Below are 25,090 nucleotides of genomic sequence, written 5' to 3'. Positions count from 1 at the left end.
TGCATTGGGCTCTGTGCTGACAGCCAGCTCCGAGCTTGGAGCCTGCTTCAGATTCCATGTCTCCCTCTCTCTCTCTGCCCTTCCCATGCCCATGCTTTGTCTCTCAATAATAAATAAATGTTAAAAAAAATTTTTTTTAAAGACCTGCAGTATAATTTAGCGTTAAAAGAGGCAAAGCAGGGGAGAGATGTCATCAGGCAAAATGAGATGTTCAAAGAGGTATAAGGAGCTTTCGTGAAGGCTGGAGTGAGAGCATGTGAGCAAGCTGGGAGACGAGACTGGCAGGAAGCCCTGCCTTGTGTGGGGGCACTGTTTGAGCTCCAGTTTTTTTCACAGATGGAAAACCTGAGGCTCAGAGCTCTTGAGTAATATGCCTACAGCCTCACAGCTAGTTAGGTGTTGGACCCAGAATTCAAACTATGGTAGGTAGAATCACGGATCCCCTAAAGATCCTCTCAAAGCCTAATCCCTGCAACCTATGAATGTGAAGGTTACATTACAAAGAGAAATTAACATAGAAGATGAAATTAAAGTTGCTAATAAACTGACCTTAAAACAGGGTGATTATTTTAGGTTATCTAGGCAGGCCCAGAGTAATCTCGAAGTCCTCAAATTTGGAAGAGGGAGACAGAAGAGCTTACAGTTATATAAGGTGAGAGGACTTGACTAGCTGTTATTAGCTTTGAAGATGGAGGAAGGGGACCCTGGGCCAGGAATGTGGGTGGTCCTAGAAGTTGGTCCTAGGAGCTGAAATGGCAAGGTAACAGATTCTACTCTAAAGATCTTCCAAAAAGGACTATAAGCCTGCTGAAACCCTGATTGTAGCCCAATAAAGCTCATTTTAGACTTCTGAACTACAGAAATGTAAGATAATACATTTGTGAGTCACTAAATTTGTGATGATTTGTTACAGCAGCAACAGGAAACTAATACACAAAACTTAATACACAAACATGGGCTCCAGAGCCCATGTTCCTACCCCCTGTGCAACATGCCTTAATTGTTAGATAGGCTAAACCAGGAACTGTAAAGATTAAACTCTAATGCTTCCTATCATTCTGACTTTCAGAATCTTCAAATATCATTTCCAAACCATGCAGCAAAGGGTATGTATAGTTTTTACATATGCCTCTTAGTTTTGTGAATTTCGAAAGGATGTGGTTACGGCCTTTGACATCAGAGGAGAAGCTCCACAGTGTTGACTGAACACTGATAGAAAGATAACATCGAAGGCAAGAGGCATTTTAACAGCTCTCTGAAAGTCAACTGCCTCCCCAGAGTGCATTCCTTGCCCTGAAGCTGTGTCCTCTGGCTGTGCTACGGGGTGATGCCCAAGGCGCATCACTCCTCAAGAACTGGATCATGAACAACTTTATCCTCCTAGAAGAACAGCTCATCAAGAAATCGCAACAAAAGAGAAGAACTTCTCCCTCCAACTTTAAAGTCCGCTTCTTTGTTTTAACGAAAACCAGCCTGGCGTACTTTGAGAACCGTCATGGGGTATGTGAGCACTTGTGTCTTATCTTTTTCTAAACAGTATTTTTCATTTGGACTAGGCTGAATCGTGAAGCTATACACAGAATAAAATAAAACCAAAGGGGGCATAGGCATGCTGGTTACGACAGCCTAAAAAGTACCATGACAGCCTAAAAAGTACCATTAGAGTACTCAGAAGAGAATGTGGAGAAAAGCCCAGAGGTGGGGTTGTTGTATTAGGTGATTTAGTTCTAAAATCTGCAAAAGAGTAAGTTTAATATTTATTAGTGGTTTTCTTTCCTGCAAGTTTAATCTTAAAATTATAATAATTAATGTGGCAAATGTTACGATTGGATAGAATTTGAAATTCATCTGAAATACACTATATTTTATGGGGCATAGATGAATCATATTAGCATTCAGTGGGACCTACGGGATGATCTAGCCCAGTTTTCTTAATTTATAATAGAGGAGACCGATACTTGGAATGGTTAAGGGATAGTTCAGTGTCAACATTTTTATGAATTTACTTCTATTTGTCCCAATGTTCATTACTCACTTAATATCGTGAAATAATATTTCCTGGGCATCTAGTTACCTAAAATTTGCAAGGCCCGAAAGTAAACCTCTTTACCCCATGGAAAATTTACCAGGAGACAAGTTTTTACATTGTTATGCAGTATAGACCAGTGGTTCTTACCCAGGAGATTACAGCTGCTTAGCTAGGTCAGTCTCTTCATATAGCTAAAGATAGCCTTATATTCTATAACATCAGTGATAATAACAGCAACATGAATAATCATAACAATATAGTTAGGTACAAAAAACACTGCATGCAGAGAAAGGAGACCAAACTCTATTTCTCTAGGTGACTGAGGCTTGGTACATGTCTCTACCTTTTGTATCAGATTCTTCCTTTACAAAATGAAAGGTCTGGAAGTAGTACCTCCAACACTTCTTTCTTTAAAAATTCTAGCACCTGTTTCATCCTTTGTAGCTAGTTTTCAAAGCATATGTGTGACTTTGTACTAAATCATTGTATTAGTTTTTCCATCATTAGGGAGATAAGGCAGGGTTTTCACCTATATTTTCCTGACGGGTAAATAACCTTAGGTACTTTATGGTCAGAGACAAAGGCATCCCATACCTTGTTAGGACCTGACTTAGTAGGATAAGCATGAGTTTGGGACCTTTGGAGAGCCAGGCTTTGAAGGGCTCAATGAAATGCAGCCCTGATGGAGGCCTGGGTATAGAGCCTATGGGTGTTGAAATATTACTACTTCTTAGGGGTTCAGACATGCTCATCTTCAGGAGACTCTCAGTGATATCAATCAATAATCAATCAGAAGGTATAGAGAAATACTTAGGTAACTGATTTGCACACAAGCATGCACTATGTCTCACTTATAAATACACTTGTGGGAAGAAACTTTTTTCAAAAAGAATTTAAAGCTTCCGGGCACCTGGTTGGGTCAGTCGGTTAAGAGTCTGACTTTTGATTTTAGCTCAGGTCATTGATCTCACAGTTGCTGAGCAGAGCCTGCTGAGGATTCATTCTCTCTTTCTCTCTCTCCCCCCTCTCTCTCTCTGTTTTCCAAAAATAAATAAATAAGCATTTAAAAAATTAAAGCCTCAGTCTTACCATGTGTAAAGTGGGTATGATAATAGTACTCATTTCATGAGAATATGGTAAAGGTTAACAGAGAGAATGTATTTAGACTGAACTATTTGAAATGACCACTCAGTGGATCAAGACAGGCCAGACAGTGGTGATTTCAAATAGTTCAACTTAATATGTGAAGTGCTCAGCATAAGTTCTGTGTCACCTAGTAAACACCTAGTAAAAATTAGCCATTTTTTATATCATCATCATTTCTCTGAAGGAGCTAGCAGGGTGGCATAACACATTTATTTTCAAATGAAGGACAACATTCAAAGTCAGGCTAATGTCAGGGTCCCGGATTCCCTCTATTCTGTGACTAAGTACAAGTCTGCGGAGAGAGACATACATATATGCATTACAAAATGTATGACACTGAGCCAACCATTGCCCCTCTCGGGGTCACAGCTTCTTTTTCTTTTTTCTCATTTGTAAAATTAGGCTCCTTGAAGTTTTAAAAAACTGTGGCTTTAGGACATCATACAAAAAACAATCCTACTGCCTACTCAGAAAAGAATCCCGTACTTTTGCAAATTAAGTATGTTTTTTCTAACTTTAAATATCCATTTTCTAATTTTAAATATCCGTGCCTAAATATCCATAGCGACTGGGCCTGTTATTTTAACACAGATTTCGTTCCGGTGTCTAGCGTTGAAATGTGTAAGTGTTTTCAGTGGTGCCAGGAAGTGCCTCACCCTGCTGGCCCAGAAAGAAGCATAGTGTCAGCAGGTGGTGGCTCACTGGCAGGCATGCTTTCAGACACCACCCTGTGCCTGCCAATTCTTTGCAAAGTGGTCCCTGATGCCTAGCATTCATTAACAGAGGACAATGAGATTAGGGCCCCTCATGTGCTGATACATGTTTAACTAGCCTGTAGTGGTAGTGGTTGCGGAGAGCATCAGGCAGCTCTAATGCATAGTGTTTGCTGATTTCTCTGGTGTAAACACTCCCATCATGGCCAATTTCAAACTACTGATGTGATGTCTACTGGCTCCCAAAATTCCTCCAGATTTAACGGTCAGCCCAAGCCAGCTCCAACATTCCAATGTGGCTTTAAACACAAACACTCTCCGGAGATGCAGTCACCAACCAAGCCACGTGCTGAATTGCACAGAACTGACCTCAGATCATTTCCAGGGGTAGAAGACAAATGGAGGGCCTTGGGTAGTTCAGGTTAGTATGGGACAGAAGGGATAGCACAGATGGACACAACCATCACTGATTGGAGAGGACAGTATAGCCAGGTAGAGCTGGATTCAAATTCTGGCTTTATCACTTTCTGGATGTGGGGTCTCAGGCAAGGTATTTAAACCTTTTAAAGCTTCTGTTTACTATCTGTAAGGTGAGGACCCCAATGCCTCCAGACGATGTTGAGTATTTCATGAGGAAGGCATGTTATAAGCTTGGCACTAATGGTAGTACCTTGACCTTCTGAGGGACCCTCAGGAGAACTGGAAAGGTTTCCCTGTTTTAATGTCTCTGCACCTCAGGGATCAAGCTTGTTCTGCTCACCATAGTGTGGGAGCCATTACCTGTATGTGGGGCAGTCAAGACTACCATTCTCAGTGTCCGTTTTGGGTCTCCACTCCACATGGACCCTTCCCATTAGCTGGCAGTCTAACCTTGCAGCAGAGACATCTCTTGGAGCATGCATCCATCTTAAATTAAAGATGACAGGTGAGGAGATGGTCCCCTTTCCTTGCTTTTCTTTGCACAGCAGTCAAACACACAGCTTCTGGGGTCAGACACATCTGGGTCAAAAACCAGCTCCTCACTTAAAAGCTATGCAGCTTTGTGTAAGTTGCTTAAGGCTGTGTGACTCTGTGCAAATCTAAATAGATGTGCATTAGTCATTTTTTGTAATGACTAAACATTCCTTCTTGATCTTGCTGCCTTTTAATGAGAGAGAGGTTACCAATTATTCTAATAATAATAGGAACTAATACTGACCTAACATTTACTATGTATCAGTCACCATGCTAAATGCAGATTATTTCATCTACTCCTTACAACCACCCTATAAATTAGGAAGTATGATTACCCTAATGTACAGAGCAGGTAACTGAGGCAAAGAAAATTCAAACAACTTGCACTGGAAGAATTTAAACTCCCATATGTCTCTAAGGCCTACACAGCCCGCCGATAAATGGTGCTTATTACTATTAGCAGCAGTGACCCATGGGTAATTAGGGCCTCCACTGGGTTATTGCAGGGCATGTAAAGTCCTCAGTGGAAAGGGCAGTCCTGCAAGTCAGCAACCCAGGGCACACGGACCTTCTGCAGTGACGCATGTTAGGAGCTCTATCATTTCCACACACACTTGAGGACAGATCTTTGTCCTCATTCACTTCAGGGAGCCCCACTATGTGTTCAAAAATAAATGAAAGCTTTGGCAAGTTTTGCCTCCTAAAGTTCCTCTAAAATCTGTCTACTTCTCCCCATTTTCTACGGTCACCTTCCTTGGGAAATCCGCCAGCAGCTCTCACCTGGGACTGCCATCACCTCCTAATGGTCTCCCTGCTCTCACTCTGCCCCAGTTACCCACCAGCAGCCAGCATGACACACTGTGACTGTGACCACGTCCTGACGATCCTTATCAGCAGCAATATGTCCCTGCAAAGGTTCTCACCTTAGATCTAGAGCAGACACTAAAGTCTATCACATGCCACCCTCCCTCTCATCTCATGTCCCTTTTTCTCCCATCACTCTAGAATCCAGCTACATAAGATTTCCTTCAACTTTAAGTCCCTCATTTTGAATATCACTTGCCCCAGGAAGCCTTCTTTGATTTCCCCAGACGAGGCCATCTACTCCTGTTATGCTCTGCCTTAGCACTGCCTACCCTCTCTTCAGAGCACATCCCAGACTTGCAATTACCCGTTTATTAAAGTGATTACTGTACTAACGTCATCCCCCCAGCCTACCCTCCATTAGATTACAAGCTTTCTGAAGACCAGCACCCAATTTGGTAAAGACGGCATCATCAATGTTTATGACAGTGCCTGGCACATACTGCTCACTCATTCATTATTTGTGAAAGGAGGACAAGGAAGGTGACAGCAAGGACATGAGGGATAGATATACCTTTGGAGGAGGCAGAGTTCCACAAATGAACCCCTAATAGAACAAGGCTTGATTTCAGAATAGAGAACAAAGCAAGTTATACGGGACTTCAAAAGGAAGAGTCCTCGGGGTAAGAGTTAGAAAATAAGAAGTGCATGTTGCAGCCTTAAAAGAGGAAGAAGAGGATTCAGGAGGTTGACATTTTAAGAGCTGGATCAGAGAGGCACATGGAGGAACCAGCGAGTGGGCCAGCCCACCAACCCTACCCCCTACTCTGTTCTCTTTTTCCCTCCACACTCTTTCCCTGCTTCTCTTCTGCGGCTAAACCTTTTGTCAATAGTACGGTTAAAGCTCCCTGAGCATTTTTGCTTGAGACTTGCATCAGTCACCGTCTCTTTCCACCTCATTCCTATGTGATTGTGTTGCCATCCGGCTGGGCTTCTGCTGACACTCAAGGCTCCGTAAAGTTTATTATCCATGCAATACCTAGAATGAACTTTTACAATGATCTTACGATAAATGATAAATCAGATCTTACTCTCTACTTTTGAGCCTTCCATGGCCGTTTAAAGTATGTAAGGAAATTCTCAGCTATGGCCCACAAGACTCTTCATTCACGGGTCCTTATCCGCATTTACGATTTCATTTCACACCACATTCCCTTTACCCACCAGGCTTCTACCACATCTGCCTTCTTCCTCAACCTTGAACACTCCAAGCTCATACTCACTCTAGGGCCTTTGAACAGGCCAGGACTAGGGTGAGACAAGCGAGGGATACACGTGGGCGCTCACTCTCAGGGGTCTGCAAGTGCAGGGTCTCTGCATTACTTCCCACTGTCAGGACACCCCAGATGTTTGCAGGACTTATTCTTTATTGTTGCCATCTCTTTAAATATTTTCCCAGGATCCTGTTTCTTTCCTTTTCTTCTCTTTTCTTTTCTTTACTTTAGCACATAGATACTTCAGTACATCAGTATCTGCATGCACTTATTGGGTTTTCTGATGCACTTCCCTGTTTATTTTCTGTCTATACATCCACTGGAATGAGAGCAGAAGAACCTTGCTCATCACTGTATCACCATCTAGAACAGTGCAGGGCACGTAGTAAGTGGCTGATAAATACCCACTGAATGAACAAAGGTCACAAAACTCAAACTGAATTCCAAAGAGCATCTGGGAGCTAAAATGTGGGCCTTGTCTGGCTAGGCAAAGAGAAGTAAGGATCCAAAGCAAAGTATTTTGCAGATTAGGCCACTCAAGGCCCCAAATGTGCGGTTTCAGTGTCTACCTTAATGGATTTTCTTTGTGAACTGATTTTTGCCATTATAATGTGATGTGGCTGTTTTATGGAGAAAGCTTGTGGATGGAGAGTTTCTATTTTGGAGGCAAATACTCCCACATTAAAATTAAATTTGATTCCTACTGCTCAGGGACTGGTGCATCCATCAACCAGTCTTTGCAGTAAAAATAGGCCATGGAGCAACACTGTAAATGTGAGGGCTTGGGTTTTGGCTCAGTCTGGAAGAAAGGTTTAGCTGGAAAACACAAGAGCTCTGTTTCTTGAACTATGGGGTCCATGTTAAACATGACATCTTCATAACAAACTCAGAAATGGACCCCATAGAAAACCATTCTAAAGCTCTTCTCAAGTTTTCATAGGTCAAATAGGTAAATCCTTATCTCTCCATTTTCTTAACCAACTAGTAATAAGCTATTACACTTCATAACTTATTAGGCCTACTGAAGAAAGTAAATCTTCCTGGACCTGATTTTTATCCAGAGGTCAGTCTGGGTTTGACTTCATGACACTGTGGGGCTTCCCTTAAAGTGATCCTGGGGCAGAAATAGAAGCTCTGAAATGGTTTTCCATGTATATAAAATTCCCTTTTTAGACCCAATGTCTGCTCAGTTCCTTGAAACTTCAGTAAATTTGTCAGGATTTTAATTAAATAAGAACCTGATCTAAAGTCTTGTTTGTCATTTAATCCCCATTAAAGTAAAGGTAGTAATAAGCAAGCTCTTCACTATGTTTTCTTATTTTAATATTTAAAAAGTCATAGAAATTATACCTACTTGTTCAAAAATTCAAATGTAGGACTTCCCCCCAACCACATATATTTCTGCTGAAGTTTTATTATTATTATTATTTACCGTAACAGAAATTTTAATTAAAAAATAAAAATAGTATTTTTACTATTAATTAAAAAATAAAAAACAATAAGTAGAAAATATACATAGTAGTCTGAAGGCAGTGGCAGTATGGAGAATCAGATCACAGGGCACACTTTTCCACTAACACTGTGGTAGTAGATACCATCGTGTGTGATAATCAAAGAAACAACGTTAGCGAAGCCACTCTTAGCAGCATCCTTTTATTTTAAACCTAACACTGTATCAAGGAAATATTTCTCTTTTGGTATGTAAAGCTTCAATCATTTGTTCTGCGAACATGTCTTGACATCTCCTATGTGCCATGCTCCGGGCTACCTGCCAGGAATACGGTGATAAATAACAGAGGAAAGGTGTCTGCCCCCACAAGCTTACATGCTAGCGTAGAGAAGGCAGATGTCAGCAAGTATATAAATATGTGGGGCAGATATAGATGGTGGTAGGTTCTGTGGAAAGACTAAGCAGTAGCTGGGGCTGAGTTGGGAAGAAGGGTAGCCAGAGAAGGAATTTATATCCATGGTACGGCCAGAAGGATGAGAAAGATCCAGTGACCTGAAGAAATGAGAAAAAGCATTTCAGGCAGAAGGCACGGTCAGTGTGAAGACTGTGAAGTAGGAAAGAGCTTGACCTGTGTGAAGAACAAAGAAGTGAACATGAGTGAGTCCAAGAGAGGGGTTCTTGCTGACATCCTATAACCTCTGTCCTCTAGGGATACTTTGTGTGGAAACCTTCTCCTCCATGTTTTGGTGGAAAGGTGCTTGCTGGATCAACACTGAGGACCTCAGGGGCCAATCTGTTGCTCAGGCAGCCATTAGCAGCAAAGACTGAAAACCAGTTCAAACCAGGTTGAATCCACTTTGATTAATCACAAAAGACAGAGCAGCAAAGGCTCATATAGTCACACTATTTTAAAAAATTAATGAGGGCGCCTGGGTGGCTCAGTCGGTTAAGCGTCCAACTTCGGGTCAGGTCATGATCCCACGGTTCGTGGGTTCAAGTCCCACGTCGGGCTCTGTGCTGACAGCTAGCTCAGAGCCTGGAGCCTGTTTCAGATTCTGTGTCTCCCTCTCTCTCTGACCCTCCCCTGCTCGCGCTGTCTCTCTCTCTCAGAAATTAAAAAAAAAAATTAAAAAAAATTAATGAAATAATTATGCCCAAGTATTCTCTGTAACTCTTTTGTCTAAAGACATCAATTTATAGTCTCTGTGAGAATGACCTTTGCTCTTGTGCAGACATAAATTCCATGTAGTTATAATCATAATGCATGACAATGTTATATTCTACGTTTTTCATTTGTTCTTTTGTAGGTACATTTCTACATATCTACATGGCCTCCAAAGTAACCATTTTTTCATACATATTTTCTTCATGATTGAATTAGTTCACTGCAGAGAGATACTTATCTATTCTACATACTTGAAAAAAATTGATGAACTTGGCATCAATTCTTTGTCATATATTCTTTGATATTCAGGGTGTTTCTGAGTATGAACATGTTTCAGTCCGGACACCAAAAAATGCTAATACATCCAACATAAACCTGTCTCCTTTTAAAAAAAATAAAAATAAATAAAAATCAGGTCCGTAGGATAGAGTACTGCATGTAGGATAACTGTGTCATAAGATAAGAATATTTTATGGCCTCTTTCATTTGCTGCTACATCATCTTACAGGGCCTGAAGCAATGCATAGGGCCACCAGAAGTTACCAGAACCATTAGAGAGGACTATGTTTCTAAGAAGGAACCAATGAAAACCAAAGACTCCCATTGTGGTGATTTTTCAAGTGCACTATTTTTATAGACTTTGAATGTTATGGTGGGAGAGAGGGAAGATACATAATATTTTATACTATACATGGATCAAGTGATTTGATTTAATGTGAGTCACATACATATACATGAACCCACCGTACGTGTAGCAGGATTCAAGGAGTACCAAAAAGCTTCCTACTTCCTACTTTCTAAAGCAAACGATCCCCATTTTGTTGATGAGAAAGGAGAGACTTGGAGTAGCTAAGTATCTTTTCCTAGGTCACACATCTGGGACAAATATTAAAAGTTAGGTTAACCGTATTTTCAGATCTAAGCTTGTTTGGGTGTGAGGAGTTTTATAATAGAAGTCATGGTGGCTGAGAAGACAGAGCTGGGGCAGGAGTTCATTGGTGAGTTTCCAATGAACACCATTGTATCAAAGAGGTCTGGCGCAGGGCCCCCCCAGGCTTACCTGAATGACAGCACCACAATATCATCGACAGCAATAACCAGCATCAATGCAAGAAGACTGAACACGTTCCTGTGAATTTTCTCATGTAACCTTCACAGTTCTCTGCAGAAGATAAAAGTAATATTCTGTTTTAGAGAAGAAGCAGTTGAGACATGGAGAAGTTCAGAAATTTGCCCAGGTTCACAGTAGTGGTAGTAAGTGTTAAAAACAGCATCTTGCCTTGGGCTCTGGTAATTCCCTATATTTTGATCCCACTTACATGTGCTTTTCTGATCTCATTTTGGTTGCCCTAGTAGAATCTTCCTTCTGTGAGAATTCTCTGCAAAACTGACGCAAGCATCTTAGCCAGTCTGTTTCTCACTGCAAGTCTGTGAATTTGCCCATCGCTTGTGATTTTGCAGAGTGTATTCCTGTCCACCTGGACTCTGTGAGCTGACAAAATGAGTTTCTGAACTTGTGAACCTGACGCTATGCTCCTGGGGTGACTTCTGCCAAGGAAAGGTGCTATATGAACCTTGGCTCTATTTAGTTTACCAGATGAGCCATTCACAATAAGAGCTGCCCCTCATTGGGCACTTTCTCAGAATAACATTCTGGGAGTGCTGTACTCAGAGTGGAAATACAGGAAAAAGACCACCAAAGAGGGATATAAGCCAGGACCAAAGGCCCAGAAAGTGCGAGTGAAGGCACTAAAACTAAATGTAGCCACTTTCACAAACTATGCTATGGCCCATTTCATGTACAGGGATCCAATTAAGTGTTTCCCAAAGTGGGGTACCACTGGGTGCACTCTAGATGGTACATGGACAAATCTGGTTCTGACATATTTTTAATACTTATACATGTTTATTACAACTTACTTCAGAGAAAAAAGTATTTTTAAACATATGGTGGTGATTTAAAACTTCTCTTTTTAGAGTAAATGTGTTGAAGTGAAAAATAAATCAATTTGAATAATAACATTAAGTATATGGAACCAGTTGGTGGAACTACATAATGGTGGAAATTGCGTGGGTGGGTTGCAAATGGAAGACTGGACACAATGAATCTATGGAATAGCAGAACCACCATTCACGAATCTTTGCTTTTAAACAGTACACATTTAGCCTGTTCGGAGAGTGAAATGTAATAATCCCACTGGACATCGAGAGACACAGAGGGGCATCCACAAAGACCAGGTCACTTGGAAAGGTGAACATAGAAGAGACAGGCAAAAGAGATCCTCTCGGACCCCCTGCTCTACCTAGAAAGCAGTGACTCGGGGGCAAGTGAGCCTATGGCCACAAACTGTCTGACCTGCAAATTTCTCTGAATTCAAGAGAAAGCTGTTCTAGTTCTTGAAAATTCCATTATAACTCTCAATGATGTTAGGTCACTACTGTTCACGTTGCTGTCGTCTATGTTGCAAACTGATATTAGTTCACAAAACAGAACGGCCGGTGGAATGAACTCTTGCCCCCTTTCCTGTGTGCCTAACTGGACTTCAGGTCTCTTTGTTAATAGCCACTTTTTTAGGTCATCTTTTGTAAAATATAGACTATTTTTTAAAATTCTTGAATAGATAATACATTCACATAAAGTTCTTAAAAAACGGTTACAAAATATTATGAAATGGCCAACCCCTGTCCTTTCCCTAAGCCACAGCACTTCATTGCCCGAAAGCAACCAATATAATAAATTTCTTATCACTTCTTCCAATGAGACTTTACGCATACGTATGTAAGCACAAATAAATATTCTTCTTTTCCTCCTTTTTATGCAATAGTGGCATACTCTACATATACTTCTTAGCTTTTCTTTTGGTTGGTTAGCAATAATACTTCTTGAAGCTCAAACCATATTTATATGTAAAGAGCTTCTTTGTTCTTTTTTGTGGTTGCATATTTCACTGAATGGATGAAAAGTTATTTTACTGATGGACATTTAGTCCATTTCCAATTTTTTTTTTTGTCATTGCAAATGATTAGGATGGGTGAATCATAACTAATTTAACCATTTGTCTATAGGTGAATATTTAAGCTTCCCTAGGTTTTTTCAATTGAAATAAACAAGGCTATTATGAAATCCTTTTCCCTACATCTTTATATAGTTTGGACAAATGTTTCCGAAGGATAAATCACATAAGGGGAATACATTTATGTATTTATTTTAATTAACTGTTTTTAAATATAATAAAATAAATATGTTTGTAGTACAAAAGTGAAAGAGTATAGAAAGATAGGAGGTTAAAAGAAAAGCCTCTCTTCCTACTTCCTACTCCCAAATACCAGAATCATCCCCACAACTTTTCTGCTCTTAATAGTTTCTTGTGAGAAATCCACTCATACTTTTAAGAAAGATCCCAAATTTCTTTGGGAAATTGTACAACAGTATAGTCCATTTTCTTTCTTTCTTTTTTTCTTGTCTTGCTTTGTCTTCCCTTTAGGGTAAAATCCTCACCTTTTTTCTCTTGGGGAGTCAGAGTGCTCTACTAACAGGACAGAAGACTTTAAGGGTAGCTAGAGTGTTTTCCCCACAGCACAGCCGGCCTCATCAAAAACCACAGTGTGAAAAGCCGAGGTGAGGAAAGCCAGTTGACTCTGGTTTAGCTATGACTAAAAAGTGTTACAGAAAAGAGGAAAGTAAAGAAGGCAGGTGTGGAATGGATCATAGTTTCCTGACATTAAGTCAGCCCAGGAGCCTCAAAATGTGCTCCCTTAATTTCAGATTCTCCCGTAATTGCAAAGTCTCATGGAGGTAGGTCCAGGTGAAGATGGGTTGGGGGAGGAGAAGAGCCAATAACAGTGAATCACAAATCGTACTGGTGTTTTAGGAGAAACTGGTGTTTTCTATTGAGATACTAATGATGACCTCTTTATGGGGTATTAGGCAATGTGCTGGATGCCTTTCCACAGCTCAGGTCGCAGTAACCCTGGGAGGCACTGTCAACCATCTCATGACACCTTAAGAACTAAAAGAACTAAGAGCTATAAGAACTAAGCCCAAAGAACTAAGACAACTTTGCTCCCTTGTTACTTGTCACTACCGAGATTCAAACCATGGCGTTTGTGAGTCCTGAATCTCTGCCATTCACCCCTGCAGCACAAGGTCCCCTTTGTCATAAAAGACAGAAAGCTGAGTTGGGAAACTGGGAGCAAATTCATGGGCTACCCTGAACATGTTTTGCAGAGAGGACGAAACTAAAATCCAGGAAGACCCCTCGGCCGATTTTAGAACTGACATTCTGCTGTGGGGGGTGTGGGGGAACAACTCGCAAATTAGCGACTTAAGTTTCATGTCACATGACATCAGTTTTAATTTTTTTTTTAATTTTTTAACATTTTATTTTTTGAGAGACCAAGAGAGACAGAGCATGAGCAGGGGAGGGGCAGAGAGAGAAGGGGACACAGAATCCGAAGCAGGCTCCAGGCTCCGAGCTATCAGCACAGAGCCCAATGTGGGGCTTTAACCTATGAGCTGCGAGATCATGATCTGAGCCAAAGTCGGACGCTTAACCGACCAAGCCACCCAGGCACCCCGACATCAGTTTTAATTTTAATTGTCATTGTGCGATTTCACATTTGTATGATGTACTACACCTTAGAAGAGGCATTGAGATTTTTTGAAATGCCTTGTTAAAATCATCACCAGTAAGACTTTCTAATCATAAAGGAAACTCTGATAAAGGCAGCATGTGGCTACTTTAACAGTGTGATCTGGGAAAGTCTTAAATGTTTCACTCCCCCTTTGAAAAATACTCTCTCTCCTAATGCCTGAAATTGAATGATCAAATCTCCTTCTTGGCTTCAGTCTCTAATATCTGTCCTAATCCAAATGCCTCTGAAACAAGCCAAACCTTAATCTATCAGTGATCTAAACATTTGGAGAATGACTATTTGGGGAAGGTTTGACAGGCTAGTGGAGGAAAAGCGGAAAGCAAAAGCCCTGTGACGGCAAATGCAGCCCAGTCGGGAAGACCAGGAAATGGGCCACTTTTCATTTCACAAATAATTTGATATTACGAACAATTTGCAAATTAAATGGCTCTGAAATGTCAAAATCACCCGTGTCGCCAGGTAAAAATTAATGTTGCCCCTCCCAAATGGTGGGTGGCTCCTGGTTACATGTTTGCCCAAAAGAAAATCACTCCCCAAATGTAGACACATAAAGACAAGGTGACAAAGTCTTATGTTTTTGTTCAACAAAGGAAAGGAAGCAACACTTGAATGATTGGTTTACCATGTGAATGAGTTTAGTTGGCTAGTAAGTTTATGTTGCTTTTTTAAGTCCCCTAAATTAACCCAATGATTCAGGGACTATTATTATTCTCACTTAAAAAAAAAAAAATAACCAAGGGAATTGAGAAATCGAGATACTTGCCTCAGGTTAAACAGCTGGTCAGGCAGATGCAGGCGTTCCTGACCTGAAATTTCCAGTCGTCTTCCATTCTGCCTCTCCAAAGCAGGAAGCTGAAGTTCTACCTACCTTTTATAGGTATCAGACACAGGGCATCTCACTGAAGTACCTGCTGGAAGAGCCGAGCAGCCAAGGAGCCAGCGTTATAGAAGTGAAGTGGAGGTATTATTCTGAGGAAGCAGAGAATGAGCTCCCCCTCTCAAATCCAGCATAAGCATTGCACCACCAAATAGGGCACAGACAAATGTCTGCTGAGTCATAGCTTGGAGCATCGATTATGCAATTTATTGTTCTGCATGGGGAGTTTGGAGAATGAAAATCTCCTGTGGGAAGTCAAGGGAAGAGCAAGAGCCATGAAATACATTTGTTGAGCACTCTGGCTCTGGAGTCCTAGACTTGGGCTTATATGCTAACCTACCACTCAGTAAAAGACTTGGCCTCTCTGAACTTCAATTTCCTCACATGTAAAATGGGGCAATGATACTTTGCAGGATTGTGGGATTAAATGAGCTCTGGCCTGTTGAGTGCCTGAAGGATAAGAAGTTCTCAAAAATGTTATTTGTCCTTTCTTTTGGTTTTGTTCCCTGCTTCTCTCCTTGAAACTCACAATCCCAAATCCCATTTTTTACAATATATTAACATTAAAAGAAAGGGGATATAAAAGCTGCTTGCACAATCTTGCCTTTGTGCAAATATGTGGGCACGAGCATCTTATCGGATTGTGTGTGACACACGTTAGGTGCCCAGGGGAAGCTTTGGAATATGAGGACACTGTAGCTTTGAACATGGCCAAGAAAAGAGACCAGGCCAAGTGAGGTCCTGTGGCTTTCACCCCCAAGTGATATAGATGGAATGACAAGAATGAGGGCAGGTTTTACTTGGTGTCTCTCTTTCCCTGATGGCTCTTGTGTGGTTTCCTTGGAAGGGTTACCCTGGAATTTTTTCAGAAATAGCACAGTTGTTTGGGATGATTACAGGCAATCACCATTTCTCAGCATTGGAACTGTGTTTAGCTCACGGACCGGCTACTCCCCAGGACCCGGCTGGGGGATATGCAGCTGGCCTCTTGTTTTTCACATATCAGATCTTGTGAGATTTGAAGACAACCAGCCTCAGGCACTCATTTAGGATTAAGAGTGAGTTTTGATGGTGAAATGTGAAATCTATTCCTACAGAAGAACAAACCTGATGGCCAGCTTATCTGACAGCCTGTTAAAACACAATGTCTCTTAAAATCATGTTTGAAGTCAATGAATACTAAGAGATCAAAGGAGATGATGTCAGGTTAGAGGAGAAATCTTTCTTGGAAATCTTGAAGCCACACTGTCCAATAATGGGGCCAGAGCCATGTGTGGCCACTGAGTACTTGAAATGTGGCGATTTCAAGGACTTGGTACAAAAAAAAATGTATCTCATTAATTTCTTATGTTGATTACACATTGAAATAACATTTTAGATATAATAGGGCAAACAAAATACATTCTTCAAATTAATGTTATTGTTTCTTTTTGCATTCTTTTAATGTGCTACTAGAAAACTTTAAGTTACATGTATGGTTCCCATTTTGCTATTATTAGACAGCACTGTTTTAGGACTTGCACACCGAACTTTTATCCCTACTCACAACTCTGGTTAATACTTACCTCCACTAATACCCTGATTATGATGATCCCAGGCTAGAAACAACCATACATATCCAAAACTTTGCTACCCTAGGGTTTTTGCTCTTGTTGTGAACTTTACATAGGATACTTACCACCACCCTCCCCACCAGACTTCATGTCATGGAGACACAGAATCTGAAGCAGGCTCCAGGCTCTGAGCTCTCAGCACAGAGCCCGATGCAGGGCTCAAACTTACAGATTATGAGATCATGACCTGAGCAGAAGTCGGACGCTTAACTGAGCCACCCAGGTGCCCCAACATTGCCCACCTTCTCAACTAGACTGGGAGTTCCATAAAATAGTCTACAAAATTCATCTATTTCCTGCTCTCAGAACAGCACCTCGTTTGTAGCTGGCTCCTCAGTAAATATTTCCTGAATAGATAAATGTGTCAGCCTTATACCTGACTGAGATTGTTTAAACTGTGTTTCAAAGTTGTGCCCTTTGTTCATATCATCCTGACTGAGCACCTGTTGTAGGCTTGCCGCTGTGCCTTAGAGATATGGTGATAGATGTCTTGGTTTCACTCTCAGGGAGCACAGGACTTGGTGGATTCCAAGCACAAACATGCCTGCAAACAGTTGTCATATTACTGCCATGAGCTTTTTGTTGCATTTCATTATGTATACGACTAAGGAAATAAGGTGATAGAGGTCAAAAAACAAGATAACCTCAAAGCTCAGACTCCCTGTTTACCCATAGCAACAGGAGGTTGTCAAAAAGGCAACTCCCTTGTGCTCTTCTGTTTTTGAAAAACAGATTAACCATCACAAAGAACTATGATTATGGGCAGGACCAAGGCATGTATTTCTAGCTGTGGAAGTCTCTAAATGAGAAGATATTTTGAGCCCAAAGGACACATGTTTTCAGAGATTTTTAAGGGAAAACTGACCTTTTAACACATCCTTACATTGCAAAAGCAAGCTGTAGACCCCTGTGTGGATCAGGTGCTTGTTTTTGCTTGTATATATCCTATAAATGTGTGTGGGAAAGACAAGTGCATTCCAAATGGTTAAACTTGGCTACCTCAAGGTTGTGGAGAAGAGTGGAATAATATGACATTATAACTATTTTCTTAACATACTTCTATATTATTTTATTTATTACAATGAATACAGATAAGTTTTATACTTCCAAAAATTAATTAAGTATATTTTAGAAAGAAAATTTAAAAAGAAATACCACAAAGCCTTCTTCTATTTGATAGGGGATACTTTTCACATCTTGACTTTTTAAAAATCTCAGTTCTGTGCTTTCACTGCTAAAGTAAGGTCAACAACCAGTGTGTGTATCAACAATTAAGAAGTACAGACTGAGCTCTCGTCTGGAGAATTTTATGATGTCATGTCTCTCTTACCATAGTTAGGACTTCCTTAACCTCTTTAATGGAGAGGGTACCCTTTATTGAGGGCACATATTATAAGCCAAGCAATTTGTTTACATATGCCCATTTTATTCTCCAAATAATCCTTAAAACGTAGACATTACAATCCTCACTTCGTGGATATAAAATTTCAGGAAGGTGAGATGAGTTGCCCAATATCACAGAGGTAGTTAAAGGCTGAGCCAACTTTGCAGAGAAGGACTACAAAAACAACTAGAAAACAAGTAACAAGATGTCAATAAGTACATACCTATCAGTAATTATTTAAATATAAATGGTCTAAATGCTGCAATAAAGACAAGGGGGACAGAACGGAAAAAAAAACAAAAAATGAGACTCATCTATATGCTACCTACAACACTCACTTCAGACCCAAAGACACATATAGACTGAAAGTGAAGGAATGAAAAAAGATATTCTATGCAAATGGACATGCACACACACAAAATTTCAGAGTAACAATACTTAACGTCAGTCAAATTAAGACTGTAAAAGTGGTAACAAGAGCCAAGGACACTACATAATGATACAGGGGCCAATACAATTAGAGGATATAACTGTAAATATCTATGTATTTAACACTGGAGCACCTAAATACATAAAGCAGTTGGTAACAGACATAAAGGGAGAAATTGACAGTAATACAATAATAGTTAGGGACTTTAATGTCTGATTTATATCAATGGATAGATCATCTAGACAGAACATCAAGAAGAAAACAGAATCCAACTTTGAACCTAGACCTTTCCAACCTTTTGCCCAGTTCACCACCATTTGCTACCTCTTTCTAAAAGATAAAGTATAACAAAGTATTTTTCAACAGTTCCATATCTGAATTAAACTCTATTCTCAATAGAAGCCTAATTCTAGACACTTGTGAAAGGCTTCTGCTCCACAAAAACTTTTCCCTAACTAGCCTTCCTTGGAGCCTGATAGTTCACAATAGAATCTGTTCGATTGGGTAACATCCCTTGGAATCCACTTTCCAAGTACAAGGACTCTTAGAATTGAGTAACATATTTATAACACCATTATAAGTCACTACTGTCACATGACCATAATGTAAACTAATTACCAAGGAAATAAATCTAGCAAACTTCCAAGGAAATGAGACATGGGACCAGATGATGGAGCTGTGAAGAAGAGCTAATTATAGAGTCAGGAATGTCCTACAGAGATGTCATTGTGGGCTTCTGGATAAATAAAAGGGACCTGGAGAATCCAGATTAGAAAAGGAAGGTATACATCACCATCCAGGACATACTTGATTCAATTACTGTGCTAATAAGGCAATGGGCAGGCACAAAATGGAGAAAATGGGCACATGTATAGTTGTTTTCCCGTACTATACTACCCATCCTAGCGACAAGTTCTACAAATGCCGCTATTTGTCACAGGGTCACTGAGATATAAGATGCCATTGCTCAATGAGCTAAAACCAGAGACCCCATTAAGAGACAATTCAGAAGGCATGTTCTCCCAGGAGTCTGCTCAGAGTGTCTCTCTTAGACACTAAGGGCCAAGAAGTGACTTCTAGATACAGAAGGGACTAAGGGTCCTTGTACTTGGAAAATGGATTCTAGGGGATGTTACCCAATGGGACAGATTCTATGTGAACTTACAAAGCTAATGGATCTTATCTAATATTGGATTTCTACAACCAACCTGGATAAAAATATTGTCTTCCCTCTTCTTTAAATGGAATGTGCTTTTTTTCCCCACAGAAGAAGCGCACATTGAAGGGCTCCATTGAACTCTCCCGAATCAAATGTGTCGAGATTGTGAAAAGTGACATTAGTATCCCATGCCACTATAAATATCCATTTCAGGTAAGTCCCCTATGCCTGAGAGTGCTAGTTCCCCATTCCTTGGATGATGGTTGAAATTCTCAGTCATTGTAATAGAAGGTGGACCAGGGATGACTCTGATCTACAGTTAGATCTTAGACTAAGGCCAGAAGAAAGCTACTATGTTCTTTCAATCATTGATTCATTCATTCCACAAAGTACAAAATTTTGAAAAAGTTGTTATTACTCATTTCCCTGTCTCTCAGGTCTTCCCTGCCTTAACAAAAGCCCCAGTTCTGCGCTCCTAGAGGAAGGAAAAAAACTATCAATGGCCCCAAGCCTAATATTCTTAAGTGCCACTTACTTATGATTTTGAGGCAACAGATTGCAATACTTGATTATAAATTGTTTGGAGGTTCTGAGACAAAAAGAGTCAGGTTTTACAATCTGAGAACTGTCTGGCTTTGTGTTGTCCAATACAGTAGCCACTAGCCACAGTTATATGCTTAATATTTAAATGTAAATTAATTTTAATTAACCAATATTAACAATTCAGCTCCTGAGTCACACTAAGCCACACTGAATGCACAAACATTTCACATGTTCAATAGCTATGTGCTGGATAGCACAGATTATAGAACATTTCCATCATTGCAGAAAGTTCTACTGGACAGAGTTGGTAGAGGTAATCTTTCGTCTTTAGGTCACGACATTGTCCAAATCTGGGCATCACTCCTGGCATCTATGACTCTAAAGGAGTGGGTATCTCCTTCTATGTTCTAGAGTACTATTCCTCTTTGTCAATTTGAGGACTAAATATTCAATTTTTATTGTGATATAGAAAAGGATTCTTTTCCAACTAGAAAGTTGAACTCTTTGAGTTAAAATATTTAGTAATTAAAGCAAATAACATGTATTTCCTCATCACTAAAATTCCAATTAAAAATGAGTTCATGAGAAAAAACTGGTGAAATTTAAAAAAATCTATAGTTTAGTTAATCATTTTGGACCAATGTCAACTTTCTGGTTTGGAAACTGTACTATGGTTATGTAATAAGATGTTATCATTAGGGAGAGGTGGGTGAAAAGAACACAAGAATCCTGTACTATTTTTGGAACTTCTTGGGTGTCTTATATTATTTCAAAATAAGAAGCCTTTTAAAATCTCAATTATACATTTTTCATTTATTATCGTATCCTTTCATATGACAGAAAGATTTTTTTAATCACTTAAAAATTAATATGAGATGGGTGCCTGGGTGGCTCAGTCAGTTAAGCGTCTGACTTCGGCTCAGATCATGATCTCACGGTTCGTGGTTTCCAGTCCCGTGTCCGGCTCTGGGCTGACAACTCAGAGCCTGGAGCCTGCTTCAGATTGTGTGTCTCCTTCTCTCTCTCTCTCTGCCCCTCCTCCTCTTGTATTCTCTCTCTCTCTCTCTCCCAAAAATAAGTAAACATTTAAAAAATTAATATGACAAATAAATCTGCTGTCACATGAAGAGCTTTTTCTCCAGCTATTTTAATTTAGCAATTGCTTACTGGTAACATGGAATCTCAGACAGCAGTCTGAGCTGTCGTGAGTCAGTCTGTGTGAATTCAAATATCTGGATAAAAAGGACACCCATCCCTTAATTGCCCAGATGTTTGCCTTTATGATGACAAACACCTGAGGCCCCACTCTTGGCCCAGTGACTAGATGGACCTGCTGTCAATCATCCTGCTCTCTGGGCGCACTGCTCATCTTGGACACTGTGTATCTCCAGGTTGTGCATGACAACTACCTCCTGTATGTGTTTGCTCCAGACCGTGAGAGCCGGCAACGGTGGGTTCTGGCCCTTAAAGAAGGTAATTACTCTCCTATGCCATTGGGTCCCTGAGATCCCTTGATCCTCTTGCAGGCTTGGATTCCACAGTAAGATAAAGGACAGATGATGGTCAAATATTTCTCACTTTTGGTGTTGGTGCTGGATCCCAACTTTTCACCCTGGGCCCAAGAGGCTACAATCAGTACTGTGTAGGGTCACCCAAATCCAGTTTACCACCCATTTTTATAAAGCTCTGAGCTAAAGATGGTTTTTGTGTTTTTAAATGATCCCATTTTAAAGGAGTACAGAAGTACCTCCATAATATATCGATTTTGCCTGCTGCTGAACAAAACCTAAAATATTGACCATCTGGCCCTTTAAGAAAGTTTGCCAATTCCTGGTCTAGTGCAAAGAGTAAGAGGATGGGTCCTTGAGTGAGATGACCTGAGTTTGAATCCTGGCTCTGCCACTTACTAGCCATGTGTGCGTAGGCAACTTCCTCAGCTGCTCTGTGCTTCAGTTTCCCCATCTATAGAAAAGGAAAGGAGGAGGGAATGTTAATAATAGTACCTGCCTCCAGAACTGCTGTGAGTAAAGCCCTTGGAACTAGCCTGGCCCATCGTTGGCACCCAATAAATGTTAGCCAACTTTAAAGTTTTCCGATAACCAGGAAGCGTATTTCTTAAGGCTCACCTTGCTGAGAGCATAATTAGAACCAGCACAGCACTGGGGTGTATGTGATATGTGCGGCCAGTCTCCTAAGGTGAAAATCCCAGTTCTGCCAATTAGTATGTGAGCTAGGACACGTTCCTTGATCTTCCAGTGTCTTCATTTCCACATCTACAATTCTGACTTGTAACAATAAGACACAGGGTTATGGTGAGAAGTAAATGAGTTAAGACATGGCAGACACTTAGAACAATACCCAAAGAAAGCACTCAATCAGTAGTCCTGTTATTTAGCCTGAAACCCTGGGTTTGCAAGAGAAGTGGGTTCAGATATTAATCTATCTCTAAGTAGCTATGAGGACTAAGAATAAGGAAGCCATTTGGAATCTTGAGAACCATGATGCCTCTATCTGAAAAATGAGAAAAAAAAATACAATTCTTATCTTCTACCAAGGTTGTTGTCTCAAATCAGATATGAACAGGCCAGTACTGGGTAAGCTGGAAAATATTCTCAAGTCATGGGGCTCAGAATAAACACTAAAGTAAAAAGTGACCAAAAAGGCCCCAACTATGTCCATTGGCCATTCTCCTTCTGTGTAAGGGTTTACTCGCAAATGTTAAAGCTGGAAGGAGCATTTGAGATGGTCTATCCAGTTCTCTATTTCTTATACTTCTTTTTTCTCTCAGCAGGAGAACCTCTTTTTTTTTTTTTTTTTTTTTTTTTGGCCTTGCCAAAATTTAACTATAAAACCACAAACCTGGAAAGGATAAAAGCAAAATTCCTGTGGTTAAAGGTGGGAGAGATGAAGGGGCAAGAATCCCTCCCACTCAGTCTTCCCATTATCCCTTGGGCACCTTTTGTGGGGCCCACTGATCCAGTCTAACAATCTCATTGCACAGTGGGGGAGATGAGGCTCAGATGAGGGTGTTGCCCAGTCTAGGGACATATAGTTAACCCAAGGTCAGACAAGAACACAGATCTGCTGATGATTCAATCCAACACATACTCCTCCATAAATGTATATGCTTGGGGAAGAGGCTATTTTTCTGACTAATCCAGGTACTGTTCCCTCAAGCTCACACTGCAGGGTCCAATCTCAAAGAGTTGAGAAGTTGGTAGTCCTTGATAGACTGACCTGAAATGACACTTCTACTGATGCCAATCTCTTTCAGAAACAAGGAATAATAACAGCTTGGTACCCATGTATCATCCTAATTTCTGGATGGATGGGAGGTGGAGGTGCTGTGCTCAGCTGGAGAAGCTTGCAGTGGGCTGTGCCCACTACGATCCAACCAAAAATGGTAAGAGACTGGGAATTCCTTTTCTTCTTTGTAAAATGACTGATCTCTCTAGTAGCAGGAAGTAAAAGCTCTCAGCTTCCCATCCTCAGGGATGTCAGGGATTGAATACAAAATTCTGCATTTTTAGAGCTGTCAGAGGGAAATCATCTGCCTCTAACACTAGTCTGTTGATATTTTTCATCTCAAACCTTATGTCTCTATAGCTTCTTGCTACTAAAAGTGTGGTCCTTGGACGAGTAGTGTCAGCATCATCTGGAAGCTAGTTAGAAGTATAAATTCTCTGGACCCATCCCAGGTGCCAGATAAAAATTTGTATATTAACAAGATCTCCCGAAGACTTGTGCGCATAGTAAGTTTAAGAACCCCTGCTATAACCTTCAAGTTAGAAAATGTGAATGGCATGGTCTACTTAAATCTTAAGTTATAGAGACAGCCTCAGAAGTACATAATATTATTTATTTGTTACAGGGGCATCACATCACATGCGTGTTTCATTATACCAGCTCAACTTTATACACTTGGAGGGGAAGAAAGTAAAACCAAAAGCTGCCTATTGTGCTCTGTGGCTTCTCATTGCCTCCCCTTCAAACTTGCCGTTGATCTCCATAACCTCAGACAAAAGGAGGCCATGGCCTAAATACAAAATGAAAACAAAAGGCATTGTTTCTGGTCCTTGGAAGTCTAAGGCCCCGAACTCACAATTGGTGTGCAACTTGCTTTTCTCTTATGATAGCTCTGGGACCTGACCGTTCAATGAAGTGCTACTTCACTTGCATGTACTTTTACACATGGTGTGCTCCCATTCCTCACACTTGTCTGAGGTAGATATGTGAGGTCACAGAAACAGAAGGCCCTGAGCAGTCTGGAATGCTCAAGTTCACAACAACAGAGGTGGTGTTGAATAGGAATGATGGATTTTGTGAACTGTATTGCTTCCATTCCCCTCTCACCTCAGCCTCTCTTACCCTAGCCACCTTTTCTCATCTGTCAGTTTCTTTTTTGCACTAAAACCTAGTACCTCAGATTGACAACCCAAGGCGGATGTGCTAAATGTAATACATGGCTGGGTTTTCTGTGGCTTCCTGAGTCACAGCCCCTCTTAGTACCTCTTTAAAAACCACCGCTTTTCACCCTCCACCTTTGGAGAGAAAGTTTAAAGTTACCAATCCCATGGTTTAGAGGAACAAAATATATGTAATTTTAGAGGTCAGTGATCTTCGGCATTACCCTACTGATGGTACTCACAAAGACTATTTCATAAAATAAAACAGAAGGTTTTATACAGGTGGAACCCACCACAATAACAAGATGGCCTGGGCTTTCCCCAGTGAGTGAAAGCCCTTTCCAGAGCCAGAGATCTGGTCTCCAAATTCCTGCCAGCACCTTGCTGTGGGCCATTGGATCAGTCGCCCGGCCACGAAGGGCCCAAATGTCCTCATCTCTTAAATGTTAGGGGAAGCTTTAGGGGTCCCAAGATGAAGTCATCTCTA

General features: G+C 40.6%; 1 protein-coding gene across 4 annotated transcripts in view; it reads left to right on the top strand.

Annotated features, from left to right (window-relative positions):
- The first annotated feature begins 1,235 nt into the window (after positions 1-1,235).
- Positions 1,236-25,090, top strand: part of ITK (IL2 inducible T cell kinase) — a 57,698-nt gene continuing 33,843 nt past the window's right edge. For 3 of the 4 annotated variants that reach the window (XM_039249475.1, XM_039249473.1, XM_039249472.1), the window contains exons 1-4: positions 1,236-1,500; positions 19,763-19,867; positions 21,589-21,670; positions 23,472-23,600. In XM_039249475.1, the coding sequence (XP_039105406.1) occupies positions 1,363-1,500; positions 19,763-19,867; positions 21,589-21,670; positions 23,472-23,600 (454 nt within the window). In that variant the 5' untranslated portion in view covers positions 1,236-1,362. The remainder of the gene's footprint in view (positions 1,501-19,762; positions 19,868-21,588; positions 21,671-23,471; positions 23,601-25,090) is intronic. The other variant, XM_039249474.1, reaches the window with a different exon arrangement.

The sequence above is a fragment of the Hyaena hyaena genome, unplaced genomic scaffold (assembly GCF_003009895.1).
Source record: "Hyaena hyaena isolate Hyena2069 unplaced genomic scaffold, ASM300989v1 scaffold_336, whole genome shotgun sequence".
Classification (NCBI taxonomy): Eukaryota; Metazoa; Chordata; class Mammalia; order Carnivora; family Hyaenidae; genus Hyaena; species Hyaena hyaena.
Note: the sequence above shows the minus strand (reverse complement) of the source record. Positions and strands in the feature narration are given on the sequence as shown.